The 16,693-nt window shown below is 35.4% G+C and overlaps 4 protein-coding genes across 5 annotated transcripts; 1 reads left to right on the forward strand and 3 right to left on the reverse strand.

The window, feature by feature from the left end:
* Positions 1-177: 177 nt before the first annotated feature.
* LOC17875497 lies at positions 178-2,246 on the forward strand. Of its 2 annotated transcripts, XM_023779954.1 has the most exons (3): positions 178-343; positions 500-643; positions 710-2,246. In XM_023779954.1, the coding sequence occupies exons 1-3, from the start codon at positions 235-237 to the stop codon at positions 2,086-2,088; spliced, it is 1,632 nt and encodes a 543-aa protein (XP_023635722.1). In that variant the 5' UTR covers positions 178-234; the 3' UTR covers positions 2,089-2,246. The 2 variants fall into 2 exon arrangements, with proteins under 2 accessions (XP_023635722.1, XP_006281615.1); XM_006281553.2 differs by having other exon boundaries at positions 500-2,246.
* Positions 2,247-2,277: 31 nt separating this feature from the next.
* On the reverse strand, positions 2,278-4,543 carry LOC17876385 (alcohol dehydrogenase class-3). Its single transcript, XM_006280572.2, has 9 exons — positions 4,438-4,543; positions 4,190-4,326; positions 4,061-4,107; positions 3,640-3,965; positions 3,308-3,390; positions 3,134-3,209; positions 2,871-3,028; positions 2,620-2,781; positions 2,278-2,535 (listed from the first exon to the last, which is right to left on the reverse strand). Exons 1-9 carry the CDS (start codon positions 4,469-4,471, stop codon positions 2,419-2,421), a joined length of 1,140 nt encoding a protein of 379 aa, XP_006280634.1. The 5' UTR covers positions 4,472-4,543; the 3' UTR covers positions 2,278-2,418.
* Positions 4,544-5,740: 1,197 nt separating this feature from the next.
* Positions 5,741-7,612, reverse strand: LOC17876394 (probable flavonol synthase 6). Its single transcript, XM_006280671.2, has 3 exons — positions 7,105-7,612; positions 6,385-6,706; positions 5,741-6,290 (listed from the first exon to the last, which is right to left on the reverse strand). Exons 1-3 carry the CDS (start codon positions 7,608-7,610, stop codon positions 6,075-6,077), a joined length of 1,044 nt encoding a protein of 347 aa, XP_006280733.1. The 5' UTR covers positions 7,611-7,612; the 3' UTR covers positions 5,741-6,074.
* Positions 7,613-13,821: 6,209 nt separating this feature from the next.
* LOC17875649 (probable flavonol synthase 6) lies at positions 13,822-15,814 on the reverse strand. The gene is made up of 3 exons (XM_006280590.2): positions 15,251-15,814; positions 14,347-14,668; positions 13,822-14,267 (listed from the first exon to the last, which is right to left on the reverse strand). The coding sequence occupies exons 1-3, from the start codon at positions 15,769-15,771 to the stop codon at positions 14,049-14,051; spliced, it is 1,062 nt and encodes a 353-aa protein (XP_006280652.2). The 5' UTR covers positions 15,772-15,814; the 3' UTR covers positions 13,822-14,048.
* Positions 15,815-16,693: the final 879 nt, after the last annotated feature.

A 16,693-nucleotide genomic window follows, 5' to 3' on the forward strand; every position in this document is an offset into this window, starting at 1 on the left:
CTTATGCGTCAAGGTATAGCAAAAGACACTGTTACATAGGTGTAAATATGTTATTTCTTTTTGTGTTTAATGAAAATAAAATTAAAATAGAATAATAAATTAATTACAAAATCGAATTTTCTCGACGATTAAAGAAATTGGGACCCCAAAAAATGCTTTTGGATGGATATATGTCGGTGTTTCATAGTTTCGTGAACCATCGGATCGGATGATCACAGAGAGACAGAGATAGGAATGTTTGGATGCAGCAGATGTCTTTATTGGAACAATCTCAGAGAGTTACCACCATTGAAGACACCTGAAACCTTCTCTCTCCCTTCTTCCATTCCCCACTGGCCTTCAGGTATTTTTTCTGATTCCAATCATCTGTGAATTCCGATCTGAATTAGATTTTGATGTGATTTGATCCAATCCACCTTACAAGTCTTAAGCAATCATAGTCTTTTACTTTTTGTTTGTTTCTCTGTATTTGATTTATATGTTTAGCTGAATTGATCAGGTCAAGGCTTTGGTTCAAGAAGAATCAATCTTGGTGATATAGAAGTCGCTGAGATCACAAGTTTTGAATTCGTATGGCGGTACTGCTCTCGTCGGGACAGTAAGAAGAGTGTTTCTTTCTACAAACCGGACAAATTACCCGAAGGTTTCCACTGTTTAGGTCATTACTGTCACTCTGATTCTCATCTCTTACGAGGTTTTCTTCTTGTAGCAAGACAAGTCAAGTCTTTGGAATTTAGAGAGCCTGCACTTGTGCAGCCACTTGATTATACACTGGTCTGGAGCTCAAATGATTTATCCGAAGAACGTCAAAGCGAATCGTGCGGTTACTTCTGGTTACCGCAGCCTCCTCAAGGGTATAAACCGATCGGATTTTTGGTTACAACGAGTCCTGTAAGACCTGAATTGGATCAAGTTAGATGCGTTCGCGCTGATCTGACCGATCAATGTGAAGCGCATAAAGTTATCATCACCGGTATATCTGATTCTTTACAAGTTCCTCTGTTTATATGGAAAACAAGACCTTTGGACCGAGGGATGTGGGGCAAAGGAGTATCAACAGGTACATTCTTCTGCACAACTCAGTCCCCGGAAGAAGATCATCTCCGTACCATCGCTTGTTTGAAAAACCTCGATTCGAGTTTACACGCAATGCCAAACATCGAACAAATCCACGCGTTGATCCAACACTATGGTCCGAGAGTTTACTTCCATCCTAACGAAATCTATCTACCTTCTTCTGTCTCATGGTTCTTCAAGAACGGCGCGGTTCTGTGCAGCTCTGATATCATCAACGAACCTATTGACGAAACAGGCTCGAATCTACCTCACGGCGGAACCAACGATAAGCAGTTTTGGCTCGATTTACCGATAAACGATCAACAAAGACGCGAAAAACTCAAACGAGGCGACCTCGAAAGCTCGAAGCTTTACGTCCACGTTAAGCCAGCATTTGGAGGAACGTTTACTGATCTTGCGTTTTGGATATTTTGTCCATTCAACGGACCAGCGACTCTGAAACTAGGGCTTATGAATCTCTCGTTAGCTAAAACTGGTCAACACGTTTGTGATTGGGAACATTTCACACTCAGAATCAGTAACTTCTCCGGCGAGCTCTACTCTATTTACTTATCTCAACACAGTGGCGGCGAATGGATCGAACCTCAAGATCTTGAATTCGTAGAAGGAAGTAACAGAGCTGTGGTTTACTCTTCCAAGCATGGTCACGCGAGCTTTGCTAGGTCAGGGATGTATTTACAAGGATCTGATTTGCTTGGGATTGGGATAAGAAACGATACAGCGAGAAGTGATTTGTTTGTTGATTCGAGTTTGAGGTATGAGATTGTGGCGGCGGAGTATCTCGGCGGAGTGGTGGTGGAGCCGCCGTGGCTAGGTTATATGAGAGAGTGGGGACCGAAGATTGTGTATGATTCGAGAACGGAGATTGAGAAGTTGAATGAACGATTGCCGTGGAGGTTAAGGTCTTTGATTGATGCTGTGTTGAGGAAGCTTCCGGTGGAATTATCCGGCGAGGAAGGACCGACGGGACCGAAGGAGAAGAATAATTGGTTCGGCGACGAGAGATGGTGAATTTTTAAAAATGGGCTTACGGTACCTCATTAATGGGCCTATAGTAATTTATTTCTCAGGCCCATAACAACTTAAACCTACTCGTGTGTCGAACGTTTCTTCTCTTATGATCCGATGAAGTGACTATGCATTTTATTATACTTTAGTTTCGAAAAGTATTTATACGTTTAAAACAATTATTAATGATACTTTCGGTCTTAAATGAAAATTTTATTGAGGCATAAGACAGAACACACGATTTGAGTCCATTGCTCAGGAAATTGTCATTACCGATAAAAGACAAAAGTCACAAGAACACAGAGATGAGGGAAGAGAGAACCATTGGTGTTATCATTCGCTGGTGTCGAGGACACAACGAAGGCAAGTACCTTCGTGCAACAGATCAAAAGCCTTGTTGATCTCTCCCAAGCTCAAGTTGTGTGTTATGTATTCATCCACTTTTATCTCCTGCATTCGTTCGAACACACACAACAATCAAGTGTTTGAAAGAGAAGATCATATCAAGAATCGTTTAAAAGTTTGTTTTCTTACGTTTTTCATATACTTTTCCACGAGCCAGGGCACTTGGGTTCGACTCTTGAAACCACCAAAAGCTGTTCCTTTCCACACACGGCCAGTCACGAGTTGAAATGGTCGAGTTGATATCTCTTGTCCTGATGCTGCTACACCCACTATCACGGAAGTTCCCCATCCCTGCAACGTCATTGTCTTTAGCTCTTAACAACATCCTCTTGTCTACAATTTTTTTAACAGTTTCATCTGAATGTACATGGATGAGTTACCTTGTGACAACACTCCAATGCAGCTCTCATCACAGAGACATTCCCAATGCACTCAAAGCTGTAGTCAACACCTCCATCAGTGAGTTCGACAATCACTTCCTGGATTGGCTTGTTGTGATCCTTTGGGTTCACAAATTCGTTCACTCCAAACTTCTTTGCTGAAATTCCAATCAAGTAACTCAATTATATGCGTAAAAGTCAAAAGATTTCCAAGATCACTGACCAAGCCTGTGTTATCACTTTTATCAAGATAAGAATATTACCAGTTTCATACTTCTTGCTATCAATATCAATACCAATGATCCTTGAAGCACCAGCTGTTTTTGCACCCTCAGCAACCTATCCATTCAAAATTAAACACTTAACCACAATGGTTCTCTTCCTTTCAGAAGAAATGAATTTATGGAAGCTTTAAGAAGTTTGAAGCAGTAGCTTACAGCAAGCCCAACAGTGCCAAGTCCAAAGATGGCAACATTTGACCCTGGTTCTACTTTTGCAGTATTCCAAACTGCCCCAAGACCTAACAAGACGCATATACATACTGTTAGGGACCATAAATTTCATTTCTATCAGCAACGTGTCATAAAACTCGGAAAGAAAGAAGTAACGAATAAAGAGGATGGTGAAGAACTAAACAGATCAATCTTATCAGTTCATGTTACAAAAAGGGCAGGCAACACTCTACAACTGAAGCATCACAAAAGACCTTAGCATACTACTAATCAATAGAGAGAAATAGAGAGAGGTGCAACATAATTTTAACTCTTACCAGTGGGAACACCACAACCAAGAAGGCAAACTTTCTCCAAAGGAGCATTGGGATCAATTTTAGCGACGCTAACATCATGAACAACAGTATACTGACTAAACGTCGAAGTACCCATGAAGTGATAGATAGGTTTTCCATTAACCGAGAACCGTGACTTGCGGTCATTCATCATAACCCCAACACCAGTGGCAGAACGAACTTTGCCACAGAGGTTAGTCTTGCCAGATTTGCAAAACTTGCATTCACGACACTCAGCTTGATAACAAGGGATAACATGATCACCAGGTTGAACTTCTGTTACTCCTTCACCAACACTCTCAACAATTCTATTCCAAACCAAAAACAAACAAAATAAAAATAAAAATCTCTAAGCTTTGAAGAGATCAATACGAATCCTGAAACAAAAAAAACATTAACATACCCAGCAGCCTCATGACCGAGGATACATGGAAAGAGACCTTCAGGATCCTGTAATCAAACATTTGAACTGTTTCAACCTAATCCACTCAAAAATTCGATAAATCGACGAGAGATTATGGAAGAAACGAACCTTGCCGCTCCAAGTGTAAGCATCGGTGTGACAAAGAGCAGTGTAAAGGATCTTGATCCGAACCTCACCAGCCTGAGGTGGAGCTACTTGAACATCTTCGATGACCAGAGGCTTGTTTGGCTCGTAAGCAACGGCAGCTATGAAAAATTCCAAATCAGAAAAAATTCACAATCGGAGATAGGGTTCCCAAAATATTCATGAAATCTAGATCGAAACACTATAAATCAAAGAGAAAGAGATGTGGATACCTTTGCATGTGATAACCTGACCTTGAGTCGCCATTGACGCAGTGAAGAAATTTTAGAGAGATAGAGAAAAGAGAGTGAGCAGTGGTGGCCACTATGGTGGTGTGTCGTTTCTTCTTTTTCTTCTCGTGGGGATAGAAACGTAATCTACAAATTCGGGTCCGGTCGGGTCGGTCGGGTCGGGTCGGTCGGGTCGGGTTTAATAATGGAGTGAAATAAGTCCGATTTTGATTTGAATGGTAGGACCGAGGCACATAATAATGTCAAACACTTTGGCCCAAAACTACAATAATCGATAGATCTTTGGAAAATACAAAAAAAAAGTGAGATGACGATGGCTCATATCATATGCGTAATGAATTAATGTTGGAATTATAGTTAATTATATAAAAACTTAGTGTTAAACTTTCACTTATGAAATTCAAATAATATATATTTACAAGATTTTAGGTAAATAAACGAGTTATCGATTTCTCGACTGACGTGAAGAAATCATTTAGATATGTATGTATTTGTATTTTATTCTATTCTTTTTGGTGCAATATCGAAAACTTGGGATTGGGTTTGTTGCTTACAGTCACTTGGAACAAGGTTTATTCGAATCTTGATCCAAGCTTGTTGAGAACCTAAATAAGAATGACTTCAGAAAAGCAAAGTATATAGGATTTTTGTATTACTTGCTTAGTGATGAGCCTTAACCCGGCTGTGGAAATACTATCTACGTAGAAGACGCACATTAAAACATACTTTTCATTTTCTTTATTGTATATTGTATTTTCTTAAGACAGTTAAATCTTGCCTCTTATTCATTTTTTATTTCTTTTAATTTATTTTAAATTCATTTTTTTATATTGTTTTTTTTTTATCGTTTTTAGATTTATTAATTATTGCAGATTATGAGAATTGTTACTAAGATAATTTTACTATGGAAATTTTCTTTCGATCCTATTAGATTCACTATTGACAACACTCCATGATGATCTTGAAAATTATGTAATTCATAATAAATAAATGAAAGAAATTATCATTATTACACCACAGTTTTGTTTTAAAGTAACATATAAGAGGTTCCTTCTTCTTGGGCCTTTGTCCCAATGGTCAAGAAGTAGGATTAGACCCTCTTGTTGATGTAGATGTTCCTCTGGTTCCGCTCGTATATGCACGTCTACGTCGTCCGAGTGAAGGTGCATAATTTAGACTATATTTTCATATTGTCATGTTAATAAATAATAATACTATGTCTTATGTTGATGTCCATGGTCCATTAGGGTTTTGGATCATTTACTTTATTTCGACAATGTATAAAAAACACAAACATTTGTTTTATTAAATAGAAAGTGAAAACCAACGACTTGTGGCGTTTCGACATTACAACAACAGGTTTATATAGAATACAACAGACTTGAAAGTCAAGAGTTGTGACTCTCTTCTTTATTGTGACCCTTAACGAAACGAAACTACTTAAATAGAATACAACAGACTTGAAGTCAAGAGCTGTGACTCTTCTTTATTGTGACTCTTAACAAAACGAAACTACTAAACTTAACACACACACCCTTTTGACTAACAGCTAGTGCTATGCATAGTCTTGAACGTCACAACACATGTTCATAATTGAAGTTGTAGTAAGTGAGGTGCCATCAATCACGAAGAAGGATTTCGATCTTACGTTTTACGTAGTCTGGAAAAGTTAAAGACTCAAACTTTGGAGGATTCTCGTCTCCCGTGAGCTCAGGCAAAGGTCCAACGACCAAATCATGATTAGGCTCTACGAAAACAGGCCACGACATTCTAGTCCTTTCCTTATTCAATACTGATCTATGTAACACGTTCTTGTACCTCCCGTTGCTCATCCTCTGCATCCAAATTTCACACAAACTGTAAGCAAAAAAACCAAACACAAAAACATTTCCAAAGTCTTTTGAATGTTCAAAAAAACACAAAACGGACCATGAACTGATCACCGATGAAGACAAGGATGGCTGAGTTGATATACTCAACATCGAGCCAGTGGTTGTCCTTGAACACTTGAAGCCCTGGAACCTCGTCGGTGATGAAAAGTGTGATTGCACATATATCTGTGTGCGGTGGTGCTCCAATGACTGATGACTCCGACGGCGGATAGTGATTGATTCTCAACAAATACACTGATGTATCGCCACCTAGACTTTCTGCCAAAGCCTCTCGCCGTAACCCTAACCCCTTTGATAAGTAACCAACAATTTTCTCCGTTAGCTTCTTAACATTCCTTGTGTACTCCTCCGTCACCTCCCTAAAACCAAACTCGAAAATCAAACTATTAATATATATATATATTGCCGACAGAATAATCTTGGGGAATGTAAGAACTTGATAAAATGTTTTTATGTATGTTAATTCTAAAAAATTATTTCAAATATTATAAATTATGTTAATTAGTGGTACTTTTTTAATCGTGGAATGTGTGTTATAATTGTCTATAATATTTGGTTTAGTAATACTTAATAGTATTTTCTCTGGCAAAAGTTTAGAGGTCGCCTGTTCGAGTAGCGTTTGGGACGAAACCATATAATATGTTCTGGTTTCGAATCTGAGGGAATGTATGAGTTTTGGCCCAGAACCTCTTTCATTATTAAAAAAAAAATAGTATTTTCTCTTTTTATATGTGGATGTCGGAATCATGTTCATTACCTGTAATTTGAAGGATTCTTAGGCCAATATCTATAGTTGATAGACGATGGTGGGGAGATTTTGTGAAGCAGATGATCTCCCCAATCCTTAAAAATATTTGGACCCTTGGTGAAGTAACCTTCCATATCTGTGGAGTCAGCTGGCTTTCTGACAGTTTCCTTTTCGGAAACCGGTAACTCGAAAAACTTCCTCCCCGAGTCTTGAAGCTGCTGCATTAACTCCGCAGGAATGCCATGGTTAACCACCTGAAAAACCCCCCACTCTTCACTCGCTTTCACCAGTTTATTTGTTACTATCTCCTCCCTTGGATCGCTTAGATCAATGATAGGTAGTGTCTCGGTTAGGAGAGGCGGTGGAGATGTGTGGTGGTCTTTCTTGACGTTGATAGGTATGGTCTCAGTTAGGAGAGATGTTGGAGATGTGTTTTGGTCGTTCTTGAGGTTGATAGTGTTCGTCTCGGCTAGGAGAGACTGTGGAGATGTGTGTTGGTCTTTCTTAACGTTCATGGTTGTTCGCTCTCTCTCTCTCTTTGGCTTTGCCGGACACAATAAGGATTTGTTTAGATGCTGATCGGCTGGACAATATCGTTGGGATTTAAATAGGAGTAGATACATAAGAATTAATAATCACTATTACACCAAGTTTTTTTTGTTTTTTCATTTTTTTCTTAACATGCATATAGGAGGTTCTAGGAGGATACTTGAGATCACTATTTCAGTGGTGAACCTACATACTCTATTCAACTCTTCTTAACTTAACCAATAAGATCAGAATAATATGCTATACGTCATATTTTAATTTAAATAAAAATAAGATAAAAATAAAAGATTATAGAAACAAAGTTTGTATACATATAACCATTTTTTATAAACCCAAACCGATATATAATTTTGTTTAGTTATATTGTAAAATCTAAACCCTAATCCTCCTTTATAAAACCAAATCGACATATAATTTTGTTTAATTGTAAAATCTAAACTCTAATTCTCTTTTACAAACTCTAACCGATAAATAATTTTGTTTAGTTATAAAATCTAAACCCTAATGTTTATTTATAAACCCAAACCAAAATATAATTACGTTTAATTATAAAAACTAATCCCTAATCTTTCTTTATAAACCCAAACCGAAATATAATTTTGTTTAATTGTAAAATATAAATCATAATCTGTTTTTTATAAAACCCAAACCGGTATTTTGTAATTAAAAAGTTTACAAATTTTGTTTACTTGATTTATTTTATATTAATAATTTTAGTTTTGTTTTTTTTAGAATATAATATGACATGAAATATTACTCTAGTTTTATTGATTAAGTAAAGAAACGGTAAATATGTATGTTCGCCACTAAGGGTGAACCAAGTATACCCCTAGAGGAGAGCATATCAGTTTATGCATGGCACAACCTTCATTGGTGTTCAAGAAAAAAAAAACATATTATCTTTTATTCAATTTTTGTGAAATAATTTTTTCATTTCATTTATCTTTTTTTTTTAACAGCTTCATTTCATTTATCTATTTATTTTTTTCTCAATCTTAATACACAAAGGTTGTGAAAGAAGAATCCTTGCTAGCTATTGTATGCATGGCACTATAAGAAGTATTATAGAAAACATCACTTTATTAAATTTGGTTTATCAGTTTATCGGCGTCTTCAGGTTTCATCCTTTCTCCAACACGTGGGTTATGTTGCTTACACTCCTCTAGGATGAGACTTCTTTGCATCTGGACCCAAACTTGTTGTGAACCTACTAGATAATAATGACTTCATACATGCAAAGTATATAGAGTTTTGTAAAACACAATATTTGTAGAAGACGCCAATAAAAAACATATATATGAGTAAACAATCAACAATGCTCTCCATGTTTCTTAGATTTTGTAGTCTCTTTAGGACAATTATGTTTTGTCTCTTATTAAATTATGTTTATTTTTATTTATTTTTAGTTTATTTTAACTCTTGTTGTTCTTACATTTTTTTGTTTGTCTGAGTTTATTAATTTAACAAGAAAAAATATAATTAAACAGATACAAGCTATAAATTTTTACTAACATGGTTTCCAATAAAAGAAAAATGACTCTAAAGTTTTTAATTAACCTTAATTAAAGCGTTAATTTTCTAAATGATTACAGATTTTTTATGTCGCCTCATAACTAAACCGACACTATAGTAATTGAATGACGTTGACCCACATAAAAACTCACGTTTAAAACCTTGTTATTTTGTATAGTCGGTAGTTTTGATTGGCTTCTTTAGACTTAAATTTTTAGGATTCTGTTAAATGAATCAATTTAATGAGAAATATTAATGGGTTTGTCTTTCATATAATGTAGCCGTACGTTAGGATTTAAATGTTTGGTCCCAAAATAACAACTCGTGGGCTCTTGTATCTCAATTTGTTGACACCTTATTGACCTCCTGATAACACCTTTAAGATCCATTTTATATGATGGTCACTGCCACACTTGATTACTAGGACCATCACTAATAGTAAAGTTTTTATTTTGGGATTTTTAAAAATAAAATTTTAATATTTTGATATTATTAAATTATTGAATTGAATTTTGGTTAAAAATAAAAAATCAAACCATTCGTACTTCCACAAGTGTCTTAAATCTTTAAACGATGTTTTAAAGTAAGAGATATTAGACCATACACATCAAGGCAAACTTTCGAAGAGTCTTAGATTAAAAAAAATAGGAAATAAGCAAACAATGATGTGTCAGGATGCATTCGGATCTTGTCCAAAACTCAAATCTTACGGTCACGTGGTGTATCAGGAGTGGAAGTCATTTTTCTTCTCTCTATCTCTCTATCTTTCTCTCTTTTATAATAATAATATAAATTCATTAAGATATATTCCCACAAATGTGCCGATAAAGATGCTTTTAGAAAAAATCTCTCACTTTTCTCTCTAGTTGTTTTTTAATATTTTAATACTGGATGAAAGAGGTAAGAAATGATTCGGTACTAACAGAGTTTTGAGAAACTCAAAGAGACCATATTCACACGCGGTCTCTTTTCTATTGGATTAAATAAATAGAAATAATAATTAAATAATTAAATCACATAAAATTTATATTATATTATTTTGAGATATCTATGTGAGATTTAACCGATAGACATGCTTTAAGAGTCTCCTATTGGAAGTGGTCTAAGAGCATTCCCATATTTACAATTTAAATAATGCAAAAATGTTTTTTAGAAATTTAAAAACTTGATTAAGTTTTACATGTCTATTGGTAAAACCTCAAATGAAGTTCTAAAAATTTAAATTTTGAAAGTTGTGTATAAGTGTTTTCACTTTGAAAGCTTGACAAACACTTTTAAGAAAAATACAAACTCAAGTCAATATTTACATAATCTTAACACTTAACACTCCATTGACATGTACCTAGGTCTTCAATCATGCCTAAAAACAAATGAAACAATTTATGCCTAAAATCTTCTTCGATCATGCTTATTGATTTAAATAACTCTTATTTGACTAAAAACAAAGAACCCTAGGTTACATCAAAGAACCATAATTTGCAAAATCACATAACCCTAATTATCACAATGTACAAAAGGGCTAGTTCTTACCATGAGAGATACTCCGATTTCGATTTCGCCAGACATACGAGCGATAAGACAGACACAATCAACAATCAACGGCACAAAAAGCAAACTAAGAAACAAAGGAACACAATCAATGTCTGTAGCCTGCTAGTGTCGATTGACACCCCCTGGTGTGAGTCCACACAACTACTCAACATCACCAAAACATGTTCTGGTGTCGATCGTTACCCTTCGCGTACATCCACGATTAACACACCTGGTGTCGATCGGCACCGATACCCTCGACATCCTTCTATCGATCCTTCCTAAATAAGAACTCCAACTCCAGTCGACTTCTCCACGACCCAACTCCCAAAAATAGCCATACAAGGCCATCAATCACAACACATTACATAAAAAGTAAAGCAATCAATCACACATCACCCCATAATTCTGATGAGACAACCGGCGTCAATTCAACTTCTTATATAAGCTTCCACAAAACAAGCTAGATCCAACTAATCCATACTACGCATCGACAACCACAACTATACGAATGTACTTAACTTCACAAGCTCGTCGACCTTTCGTAGACTCTGTTTCCTCCTCCACTAAATCCACTATTTGAACCGTCCGATCAAGCCACTTGACTCCATCTTTTCCAAAAAGCTTCATTTAAACATGTTTAAACACCAACTCATCTTGGTACTTAGTCGCACAATCAACCACCGCTAAGCGATCAAGTAACAAGATAGATTAGTTGGAATAGACCATTCCGCAGCCCAACAACCCGAACTGCAGACCATCCTTCGGCTTCCATCAGCCGTTTAAGCTTTTTCGACAAACACTTGCCAGAAACAAGTTAACCCATACCATGCAAAAGTTGGTGTCCATCGACACAGGATATTCCAACATTCTAATAAAATTCAATAACAGTTTTTAGATTTCCTTTATGAAATAGAATCCAAATTAAAACATGAGTTAACAAATAGCAATATAAGGCCCAATTTACACAAATGTACCTTTATAGGTCCATAGGCCCAATTTTTCTTTGTGGAGGAAGTGGACTACCAAATGTACTAGAATTTGATTGACTCCATACCAAAAGAAACGAGTTAATAATACTTAGTCGTTCCAAGCATTCAAAACCTCGTTTATAAACATAAACCGTGATATAATTTCTTTAATAAAAATCCTACATAATTTGTTTTTCTAATTTTTTTTATTTTCTGAATTTAAATTTGATTTATTTTTAAAATAGAAAAGGACTTGGCGTATTACTGTATTTTGATTGGCTAATTAAGAGGGGGGGACAAGAGTAGTTCACCCAAGTATTTTTCGAGTTTGATGGAAACAAAAGTTGTTTTATTAAATATTTAATTACTAATATTTAATATATAAAAAACCATAGGTTGTTGTATGTTTCTATATGCTAAAAATAAATTCGACCCACATAAAAAACTGATGTAAAAACTCTTGTTATTATATGTTGAGTAGGTAGTTTGAATGGCTTATATAGCTCGAATTTGAATGCTTGGTCCGAAAAGGACAACTCATGGGCTCTTGTATCTTGACATATTCTAGATGAGTCCATGGCTTATTAACCTCCTAATAACACATTAAGACTCACCAAATCATATAAGATAGTTGTTGGGTTTTGGCATTGAATGTGCTCATGCCCCGGGTCCATATATAGTAAGTTTAGGATTGGATCCACTTGACCCAATGGTCACTGCTACAATTGATTACTATTTTAAGACCCCCTAGTTGCATATAGAAATTCTTTTGGTTCCCACACATACGTTTGAAAAGATCCATACTTGAAAAACTTCACATATGCAAGTCAGGTAAAAGTTGATATGGAAAATTAATATCTCCCAAGTCCCAACCTAAGATCGGTACTGACTCCAATTTTACATGTGCCTCTCATAAGATTGTAGCTAAAATCTTCTTGGTTTGGTCTGAAATATCCAAAGGACTTGTGTATGTCCAAATCAGGGTAAGTGGGAAGTCCACAAATTTGTGTGACAGTAAAGATCATGTGTGTTGGTCTCTTTCTGGTCATGGTTTTTTACTCTATCTCTCTCTCTCTTTGGTTTTTCCGAACACAATAGGAATTTTTTAGGACGCTGATGGACTGGGAAAGATTTGTTGGGATTTTATATAAAGAGAAAAAATCATAATAACTAAATGATCTAAAAATGAAGTTCAAATAAACGAATAACAAATTTTCTATATATGAAAGGGATGTAAAAGATATAGATTCAAATATATCTTAATCGCATAAGTTGTTCACTAAACCTCTGTTTATAACTATTACTAAGAATATATATGATCATAATGTACATTTTGAATATAATCATAATGTGCGTGGTTGTACTCTTTTTCGTTATCATAGTTTTTGTCCCATTGGTTTTTTCCACGAACGATTTTCAGCGAAATAATAAAGAATACGCGAAAGATAGATACATGAGAAGAAATGTTGTGATTTCAATGATGAAATATTATTATTATTTACAGTCTTTGGTATCCATTGATGAGATGGTGAGAAACAAAGATAATGATACATATGAGCCACTTGCGAGACTCACAACCAATAAAAGAATGGTGATGAACGTGTACAAATTTTAGTTCAAGTGAAGACTTTTCAAACATATTTACTAAGACACTTCAGACGAAAGAAGTTACGTTCATCGTATTGAATCATGTCATTTCAAACTTTTCATGTAATGTATTTATAAAAACGAGTTTCCCTTTAATTATTGTTTTCCCCGTTAGGTTTTCTTGGTTAGGTTTCAAATGAGTGCATGTGCAATTTGAACTACATTTTTGTATTGATCATGTAATGAATGACAAAAATTATGTATTGTATTAGTCATATATATATTAACTTAACAATAAAACCAATAACAAAAAAAAAACAGTTCTCTACCAGCATCGCAACTACTTAAGAACATCGACACTTCGGTCTGCAACCGACTCTCATCTTTCAAATCGCCGCGTAAACTTGAGGGCGCTATGCGAGAATAGTTTGCTTTGACGAGACTGAAATATTTTTTTATGTTTTCTCCTTTCAGTTTGTGTTTAGAAAAAAGATGCATTCAATGTAAACATGTTTTTTTTTTTATTGAATATAATTTTACATTTCATACAAAATTTTGACCATTATGTATAAGGTAGTATAAAAAAGAAACATCTATATAATTATTAGATAGAAAGTGACAACCAACGACTTGTGTTTCCACATTACAACAACAGGTTTAAATAGAAGAGTTGTGACTCTTCTTTATTGTGACCCTTAACAAAGAGAAACTACTTAACTTATAACACACACAACTTTTACTTAGCATACATAATTACTTATATAAAAATATGAAACTCGATTGTAGTAGTGAGGTGCCAATCCTTTACGATGCCCGAAGAAGGTTTTGGACCATTTGGTGTACGTACTCTTTGAAAGTTGAAGACTCAAACTTGGGAGGATTCTTGTCTCCCGTGAGCTCAGGCAAAGGTCCAATGACCAAACTATGATTAGGCTCTACGAAAATGGGCCACGACATTCTTGTCTTTTCCTTGTTCTGTACTGATCTGTGTAACACGTTCTTGTACCTCCCGTTGCTCATCCTCTGCATCCAGTTTTCACACATTGTAAGCAGAACACACAAAAACATTTCCAAAAACACAAACACAAACACAAACACTGACCATGAACTGATCACCGATGAGGACAAGGACTGATGACTTGGTATACTCAACATCGATCCAGTGGTCATCCTTGAACACTTGAAACCCTGGAACCTCGTCGGGGATGAAAAGTGTGATTGCGCAGAAATCTGTGTGCGGCGGTGCTCCGAGAACTGAATCCGATGTCGGCGGATAGTAATTGACCCTTAACAAATACACTGCTGTATCGCCACCTATACCTTCTGTCAAAGCCTCACGCCTTAACCCTAACCCCTTTGATAAGTAACCATTAATCTTCTCCGTTAGCTTCTTAACATTCCTTGTGTACTCCTCCGTCACCTCCCTATATAACCATCGTCAAGTTTTTATGTTAACTAGTATTTACATAACATTACATTGGATTTATATATAAACTTAGTGGAATTCTCCAAAATTACTATCATGAAGTTTATTTTCTAAAAATATCACTAAAATACAATTTTTTTCCGAAAATACAACAAAACTAAAACTTAAATTTTTAATATTCAAAACTAATTTCTAAATCCTAAACACTAAACTCTGTCCCTAAAAACTATACTCTAAATGTAAATAGTCAACACAAACATAAAAAAAATAATTCTACAACTTCAAAATTCAAATTTTTATGTTTATGGTATTTTTGGAAAAATAAAACTTTTGTGATATATTTGGACTAAAAAACAAAAAGTGGTATTTTGGAAGAAAAACTTACATCATGCTATCTTAGGGAATTTCTCATAAAAACTTATATAGGACATCGAGTTTTTTGGAATTCTAAATCATGTGCCTTACACAAATTGTGGTATTTTTGGAAAAAAAAAAAAACTTAAAATGTGGTATCTGAGCGAATTTCTGTATTTATACAGGATCTCGAGTTCTATATGGACTTGGAAATCATGTTCATTACCTGTAATCTGAAGGATTCTTAGGCCAATATCTATAGTTGACAGACGATGGTGGGGAGATTTTATGAAGCAGATGATCTCCCCAAGCCTTGAAATTTTTTGGATCTTTGGTGAAGTAACCTTCCATATCTGTGGAGTCAGCTGGCTTTCTAACAGTTTCCTTTTCGGATACCGGTAACTCGAAAAACTTCCTCCCCGAGTCTTGAAGCTGCTGCATTAACTCCGCAGGAATGCCATGGTTAACCACCTGAAAAATCCCCCACTCTTCGCTCGCTTTCACCAGTTGGTTTGTTATTAGCTCCTCATTCGGATCGCTTAGATCAATGACAGGTAGCTTCTCGGTTAGACTAGACGGTGGAGATGTGTGTTGGTCTTTCTTGCCGTTGATAGTGTTTGTCTCGGTTAGGAGAGACGGTGGAGATGTGTATTGGTCTTTCTTGAGGTTGATAGTGTTTGTCTCGGTTAGGAGAGACTGTGGAGATGTGTGTTGGTCTTTCTTGCCGTTCATGGTTGTTCCGTTCATGGTTTGTTCGGTCTCTCTCTTTTTGGCTTTGCCGGACTCAATAGGGATATGTTTAGATGCTGATCGACAGGAGAAGGTCGTTGGGATTTATATAGGGGAAGATACATAATAAATAAATGATAAGAAATGATCATTATTATTACACCAAGGTTTTTTAGAAAAAGAAAAAGAAACATATATGAGGTTCTAGGCTTAACACGTACGTACGTACGTCCAAAAGGAGAGTATAGAGCAATATAATTGTGTAATTTGTTATTATTACTATAATACGAAACTCCGCGATATCGTTGGGGAATTCATTTTTAACAAAATATTATAACTATTTCTTTGTAATTTTTAATCACAATTTTGTAACGTTTTTTGTTTCTTTTATTTATGTGTCTTTACTCTTTATCGTAAGTCTTTCTATATATGTATCTAGCTAACTATTATCATATAAGCGATATAACAGCTTATTAGAAAACAGAAATGAGTTCTGTTAGTAACATGTACAAACATTCATCCAACATAAGTTTCTGGAAATAGCGGTCGTTCCCACTTTGGTTGGGGTTTTTTTTGTAGCGGTCGTTCCCATTTTGAAGACGATAAGAATATTGGTAACAATGTGAATACCATTTTTGAAAATTTTGATAAAATTACAGAGAAAATACGAAAAGGGAAAAAAATCAAACTACAAAACCACCAAAAATACAACACAACACAACACAAACAGAAAACAAGGAGGAAAACAAATGAAACACTATAAGAAGATATTTAGAAAGAACCATCGATTTCGAACAAAGCTGGGATATTTGCATAATTGCTTCAACTCATAAGAGATGGAATCTTCAGCGTTGTTGCCACGAGCAACCCAAATTAAGGCTAGCCTTCAAAACCTAAGGTTAGGTGCTTACAACTACAAGATTTTGTTCAGAACTTTCAA

Source organism: Capsella rubella, unplaced genomic scaffold (assembly GCF_000375325.1).
Source record: "Capsella rubella cultivar Monte Gargano unplaced genomic scaffold, Caprub1_0 scaffold_8, whole genome shotgun sequence".
Lineage (NCBI taxonomy): Eukaryota > Viridiplantae > Streptophyta > Magnoliopsida > Brassicales > Brassicaceae > Capsella > Capsella rubella.